Source organism: Azolla caroliniana, unplaced genomic scaffold (assembly GCF_043228905.1).
Source record: "Azolla caroliniana isolate FFs.n. ecotype wild unplaced genomic scaffold, voAzoCaro1.0.p SCAF_18, whole genome shotgun sequence".
Classification (NCBI taxonomy): domain Eukaryota; kingdom Viridiplantae; phylum Streptophyta; class Polypodiopsida; order Salviniales; family Salviniaceae; genus Azolla; species Azolla caroliniana.
The window spans coordinates 5,224,725-5,232,414 of record NW_028230453.1 but is presented as its reverse complement, the minus strand read 5'-3'; the positions used below and the strand labels follow the sequence as shown (position 1 = coordinate 5,232,414).

General features: G+C 38.3%; 1 protein-coding gene across 1 annotated transcript; it reads left to right on the top strand.

The window, feature by feature from the left end:
• The first annotated feature begins 358 nt into the window (after nt 1–358).
• LOC147852211 (mannose-1-phosphate guanylyltransferase 1-like) lies at nt 359–3,525 on the top strand. Its single transcript, XM_087333828.1, has 4 exons — nt 359–538; nt 914–976; nt 2,074–2,313; nt 2,711–3,525. Exons 1-4 carry the CDS (start codon nt 428–430, stop codon nt 3,380–3,382), a joined length of 1,086 nt encoding a protein of 361 aa, XP_087189954.1. The 5' UTR covers nt 359–427; the 3' UTR covers nt 3,383–3,525.
• The last annotated feature ends 4,165 nt before the right edge of the window (nt 3,526–7,690 follow it).

Sequence of the window (7,690 nt, the reverse complement as noted above, 5' to 3'; positions counted from 1 at the left end):
ACACACACATACATACATACAAACATACATGCATACACACAAACACACACACACACATATACATACACACATACATACATACATACATGCGTATATACATACATACATGCATGCATACACATAAACACACACACATACATACATACATACATACATACATGCATGCATGCATACACATAAACACACACACACACACACACATACATACATACATACATACATACATACATACATACATACATACATACATATTTATGTATGTATGTCTGTATAAATATGTCTCTCCAATTTCATTCATTCAATCATCATCATCATCATCCCTGGTCTCTCTCTTTCATTCACTCATCCATACAGAGAGACACAGAGCTGCTACTACTCACACAGTCACACAGAGGAAGAAGAAGAAGAAGAAGAAGAAGAAGAAACCATGAAAGCTTTGATTTTAGTTGGGGGCTTCGGTACTCGCCTGAGGCCTCTCACCCTCAGCTTGCCTAAACCTCTCGTTGATTTTGCAAACAAACCCATGATCCTTCATCAGGTATATCAAAGAAACCTCTGATCCTATCCTTCTTCCTCCTCCCCTTCCTTCCTTCTCTGAATATCTGCGAAATTCGGCTCTTTTTTCAGCCCCTGTTATTTCCCCCCATTTGATCTTCTTTATTTTCTTAGCTTTCACAAAATTCTGTTTCTTCTTCAGTTCTTATATCTCTCTCTGTTACTCTCTGACTTTATTTAATCTGATCTGATATTATCTTCTTTTTCTCATCTAGGAATATTTTTTGAATGTTCATCCTCCTTCCCCTCTGTTTCTTCTCCTCCCTCTGATCTGATCATTTTCCTTCATCTATGTTTTCTTCATTGTCTCCAATTGTTTTATTCGCTGATTCGGTATGATCTCTGGTTCTTCTCGTAGATCGAAGCCCTGAAGGCGATAGGGGTATCTGAAGTCGTGCTGGCTATAAATTATCAGCCTGAGGTATGATCTGCCCTCCGAGATCTGAACGCTCAATATTTTCATATTTTTGCATGTTTCCATGGGTTCTGGCAACGCTTAGGTTTAATGTTAGGGTTAAATTAGACTTATGGTCTTTTGTGTGGGATCATGTTCTTGGGTTTTAGGGTCTATGTTTTGTCCTCTTACAGATCTGAACAATTCAATTCATAATTTAGGGTTCAAGGATCTTTTTATATATACACTTATTACACCAGACAGCAGGCTTATTGATAGCTCTAGCAGAAAATCTACTTTCATGCCAGAGAAACGGAGCAACATTTCTCCATACAGCTAGAAATATGTATAGTAGCGAATATATGTACAGATCCATGCAGAAGACCAATCGATTTAGATTTTTCGTTTTATTTCTACTCATATATGCGTAACAATAGCCATTTAAGAAACCCTAAATCTATCTACTATGCACAAGATATGGACAGATCTGGCTGATTGTGCCAATGCAGTAAAGCCAACTTTGTTGCTAGAGCATCAGATCAACCATTGGGCTGATGGTCTGTGTGAAAGCTTATAGCTTGGAGTGTACGTAGTGGACAGATCTATGCATCGTTTAGGTTTTTTGTCAATGTATGTGCCTCTTATAGAGACATGGTGGAAACCCTGATTTTATGTCAGAGGATTAGGGAAACAGCTTGCCAACAACGGAGCATATGCCTATAGTAGTAAATATATAGTCATATCTAGGCAAAAGCAAAAGCAAAGGAAGTGTTTTGGCTTTGGGGGTCCACGTAGTAGAGATACATCAAAAAAGAGCCATTATTAGTTTGGTTCAATGTTGGAGAGATCCATGAAGAAAAAGTCTCTTTGGCCTAGACATGGCTTTGTTATGAGGATACAGTACCTACATTGTTAGGGTTAATTAAGGCCAGAGTAGACCAATTATCACTATGCTCTAGATCAATATAGTCTGAACAGGGCCTTGGTTCTATGGATATAGAAAGGCTGTGATCCCTTGTGCTTGTCTTGCTACGGTCATGACTTGAGCGTAGATATATATATATATATATACACACACACACAATTTACTAACCTTATTGAACTTACATATCTCCCCTACGCAGGTCATGATGGGATTCCTGAAGGAATTTGAAGCAAAGCTAGGGATCAAAATTGTATGTTCTCGAGAATACGAGCCGATGGGCACCGCTGGTCCCCTGGCATTGGCAAGAGACAAACTTCTCGATGGATCTGGCGAGCCATTCTTTGTGCTTAATAGTGATGTTATTAGTGAGTATCCCCTCCAGCAAATGATAGAGTTTCACAAGTCTCATGGAGGTGAAGCTTCTATCATGGTCACCAAGGTATATACTATAAACACTCTTTTAACATTGGAATGTAGGTCATTAGCATTTGTTCTATTGCTTAAAGTTTTACTGCATGTATGTGTATGTCATGAAAATGTATTCCGTTTATTCTGCAGGTGTTGTGTCTTGAAGACAATGACAATGTGTGCTTCATTTTTTAAAGATTTATTACGTGAATGCTTCATTCTTTAAAGATTTATTATGTGTATGCTTCATGTCTTAAAGATTGATTCAAGTTATGTGTCTGTCGGTATATGCTTCATGCATTACAGATTGATTCCGTGTGTGCTTCATGACTTAAAGATTTATTCAATTTATGTATGTCTGAACATGCCTTATGTTTATCAAGGTTTTAAATGGTTTACTCAATGTATTGTGTGAAATTCAATATCAGGTTGATGAGCCCTCGAAATATGGTGTGGTGGTTATGGATGAGACGAACAGTCAGGTGCAACGTTTTGTTGAGAAGCCACAGGTCTTTGTGGGTAACAAGATCAATGCAGGGATCTACCTTCTCAATCCAGAGGTTTTGGACAGGATTGAGTTGAGACCCACGTCGATTGAGAAAGAAATCTTCCCCAAAATTGCGAAGGAGAACAAACTCTTTGCGATGGTTCTACCTGGTTTTTGGATGGATGTAGGACAGCCAAGGGATTATATAACTGGGTTGAGATTGTACTTGGATTCACTGAAAAAGAATCACCCAGAGAAGTTATTGACTGGACCTAATATAGTCGGAAATGTGCTTGTTGATGAGACCGCCCAGATAGGTGAAGGATGTCTTGTTGGGCCAGATGTATCGATAGGTCAAAATTGTGTGATTGAGGCAGGAGTTAGGCTTTCAAGATGCACCATTATGAGAGGGGTTAGAGTAAAGAAACATGCTTGTGTCTCAGGAAGCATTGTTGGTTGGCATTCTACTATTGGACAATGGGCTCGTGTAGAGAACATGACTGTATTAGGTGAAGATGTACATATATCGGATGAAGTTTATAGCAATGGTGGTGTTGTTTTACCCCACAAGGAAATCAAAAGCAGCATTCTGAAGCCAGAGATTGTGATGTGATCTTCTCCGTGCCCTATTCTTCTTATTTCATTTTATTTATTTCATTTGTTTGATTTCATGTATCATATACCTTTGGAGGAAATAATGTAAAAGCAATGGCAAATGTTTGACAAATTCTTTTTAGTCGAAGTGTTCTCTGATCAGATTCGAGTATAGCTTCCTTTTCCTTTACTTCGTCTTTCAGGCGTCTATAATTAAAAAGTTGATTGTTGTGCAGTTTCAGTAACACTACATTAATGTTCACTTACCATCTACTCCGACTCATAACTGAAAAGATAATTCAGTGGTAGTATGTAGAGCTCTTCAAATTTCTTCCAAAATAATGGCATTTATCAAGCAGCCTACTCTTTGTTAATGTGTCATGGAATGCTCGAGGAGAACATACATCTAAGGCTTGACCTACATAGATTTAAGGCATGAATCCTCTGAGAATGTAAAGCCAAGACATCTCAATCGAGTAGTTATTTAATTTGTATTGATGTAGCATGAATGTATGACCCTTTGAACACTAAACAATGCATCTGTATAGATTGTCTCACAGCCTTTTCAATCCATAGATGAAGAATTCTTTGAGAACATAAAGCCAGAGTTGGTTGTTGTCGGTGACATGAATGAATTCTCTGAGGACACAGCAAAAAGTTATACCTTTAATCCGTAGATGAATTCTTGAGATAAAAGCAAAAGAAAAGGAGTCCCTTTAATTGGGAAATGAATGTGTGTTGTTATTCTGATGTAAAAAGGAATAGTGGCATATTAGGTCATAAAGCAATGGTGAACTGTCAAACCTCTTTAATCCAAGATAAATGCAATATTCTCTAAGGATATAAAGCCGAAGTAGCTCATGTTTACATGCATTGAATGCATAATAGTCAGCCTGTATGAAAAGGTTGAGTAGAGTACCTAATTGAGAGAGTACAGTAGAGCTGAGAGAACCCATGGGAGAAAGGTGATGCAGAGAGTCATTGATATAGTAAGAAAACTACACCTTATTCTCTTCCAAATATCTAAAGTATGTTCAAGTTTTCTTCCAAATGTTGAAGATCTCATTTTGGTTATTGCTTCCAAGAAGTAGGCCCTCTTTCCTTGCTAGATAATGACTTCTTGATTGGCTTCTGGCAGAGATGAAGTGAGTTTCCTTTTAACTCCTTCAGTGTTGGTGCAGCAGCTGAGGGAATCGACCTGTGGATGCAGATTGATCATTGTTGATCCAGGTTTCGAAGTGAAATTCTTGATTTGCCTGTTAACACGCTGTATTGAGGGATCCTATGATCGGACTAAAATTGGCTAGTTTCCCAGATGGTACATAAGAATGCTCTATCCTTCAGGGCTACTGGAGCCAATAGCCACCACTGTTTCTATTACTAAAACATTGGTCTCCACTCTGAATGAATGAATGAATGATGAGGGAAGCATCTGGTTAGAAAGGACGGTATCGTCACAATTCTGAATTCCATTTGTTAGTGAGTTTTTTTATTCTTTCTATGAATGGGCATTGAGCGCTTTGGAGAGGACTATTTTGGGATGGCGGAACATACAATCCAGTCCTAAGGTTTTTACTTAGTTCATGTCCATGATCTTGCGTAGATTTAACCAGCCTGGATGAATCTGCCAACAGATAACTTTCCCTAGAAGAAGTGGTTCATCCCCATAAAAAAGGGGTTTGATGAATACTTTGGTTTTCATTCGAGATGAAGTGAATTGGTTTTCATCGGTGTTGCATGTAATGCCTGGTTATTTGGCAATATTGAAGGTCTCTCTACTAATTGATAAGTATACTACTCTCAGTGGGAGCATTATCAAGTGGCTCATTCCATCACTAGTCTGAGTCACCCATAAAACAGAAAATACTGGTCAGTTTTTTTATTTGCTCACCCAGCAAGTAGAAGGATTTATCCAAACTAACCCAAGCAATGAGATTATTAAAAGGAAAGACTTTGGTGATTCTCGCGATTTAACATTTGATTGATGAATTCTTTCCTCTCACGTGCGGAGCAGTCACTTGAATGATTATATGGGCAGAAGTGGGAATCAAACCTGTGTCATCTCCTTGGCAAGGAGATCTTTTACCATTCAACTGTATCCACAGATTTTGCTATTACTCGTATCATGTACTCCATCAGAGGCTTAGTATATAGTATCCTCTACAAGTTGTTCGGCTTCTCATTATCTCCTTCACTTGGTCTAGTGGGGGTAAGGTATCCAGTCTTGAACACCGACATGGTGCCAAATTACCATTGAGGGTTTCAATACCTCTCCTACAATTCAATATCAAGCATTTAACATTAAGCCACCATAATATTGAAAAATATCAGCCTCATAAATGTGGTTTGTCTCTAGCAAAACAATGGCTCTTCAAAACAAAAGCAATGGAAGGTATGCTTGAATCAATCCAGAAAGATCCAGAAATTGCACCAGTATACTGAAGGCAAATTTGTTGCCTATAATATGATGGATTGACAAAACCAAACGAAGTACAAATCATTCAGGTTGATGCTAGTCCCCCCCCCCCATTTAAAGGAATATAGATTTCGAGTTATAACCAACTGTCTCCTCTCCAACAACATACCTCAAAACAGCTCCAGGAAAACCGCCATTCCACATCCATAGAACATCCATTACCGCAAAAAAACTACGCTGTTTATGGTTTTGGGGTTGCCCATACTGTTGACCTAGCTATAGACTCTGAAGCTGCTGGTGTTTGGCCATCCCATTACATGGATACACAATACAAATCAACTGGGATTTAATGGGCAGCGAATCCCCCGACAATGATGTACATTCACCAAGTGCACATGGACTTACTGCCAGAGGAGGGAGAATCCTTTCCTTTTCCCATAGTTCTAAATGTCTTCTTTTCCCAGAATTGATTCTTTAATTAACAGGAATCCTTGAAAAGGCGGGGTTTGGTATTACAATCAATTGCTTTTCTCAAAACTCGCTATAACTGCATGATCCCAGGGGAACCACAAAGAAGGAAGAATCCTAGATTGAAGTGAGATGTTGCCAGCCAACTTCAGGGGGTGATACGTAGTTGACAGCATAAATCTCAGTACCTACTCCATCCATGGAATTTAAAGAGCCCAGAGGTGCATGAGTCGTATACTCCGTAGATTAATGATCTTGCCAAAGTTTGTATATCCATCTTTAACTACTGAGATCCAAATCATTAGGCCCTCTTAAGAGGTTCTGGCCACGGAACCTGAAGGTCCTAGGGATACATAGTTTCCCCCTGAAAATGTGATGTCTTCCGTTGAAGAACACATAAGATATTTATCAAAACTGGTAGTTTCCTGAGTCAAGCATATGGGAGTTTTCACTAGAATCAGGTGTTGGCTGTTCCTCCATATGCATTCCTTGCCTCACAATAGCAATGATTAACGTATTTTAATACAAATTACACAGAATAAGATAGACAAAGAACAGGCAAACAATTGTGTACCATATTTAACGATTAGTTGATCGAGAACCACATGTAAACTGCGTGACTCGAGTGACTAGAATATATACCATTTGTTGGGCTGTTGTACACCAATAATGCATATGGGTAGAAACCATACATTGCCATATGGACTAAATTCAGTTTATGTATGTTCCAGATTGTGATCAACATAAAAACTGTTTCCTCTGTTGTGTTCCACCAGTATCAGCAGCCTATTATTCTATAGAAGTTATCTTGTTTAGAATGCCACCTTAATCTACACTTTATCTAAGTTGCCAAGAGATATGCACACATGAAAGCCCACATGTATACACATAAAAACTGTTTCCTCAGTTGTGTTTCACCAGTGTCAGCAGCCTATTATTCTATAGAAGCTATCTTGTTTAGAATGCCACCTTAATCCACACTTTATCTAAGTTGCCGAGAGATATGCACACATGAAAGCCCACATGTATACACATAAGAAACCATACATCTTAAACAGAGGATTTAGGAATAGAGATGAGGAAACAAGACCAGAAACTGAGATCAACACACATCAATATGCATATAAAGAAGACTAGAATTGCGATGAACGCATCTACATCCATATAAAAAGGACTAGAATTGAGATCAAAACACACTCACGTACACATTAAAAAAAACAGAATGAAGATAAAAATACATATCCACATGCACAGAAAAAAGACCAGAATTGATACTCATACAGAATTGCATCTTTGTTTAGGAGACATATGAGATCAACGCATCTACCTACATCCATATAAAAAGGACTAGAATTTAGATCAAAACACACTCACATACACATAAAAAAGAAGCCAGAATGAAGATAAAAATACATATCCACATACCTATAAAAAAGACCAGAA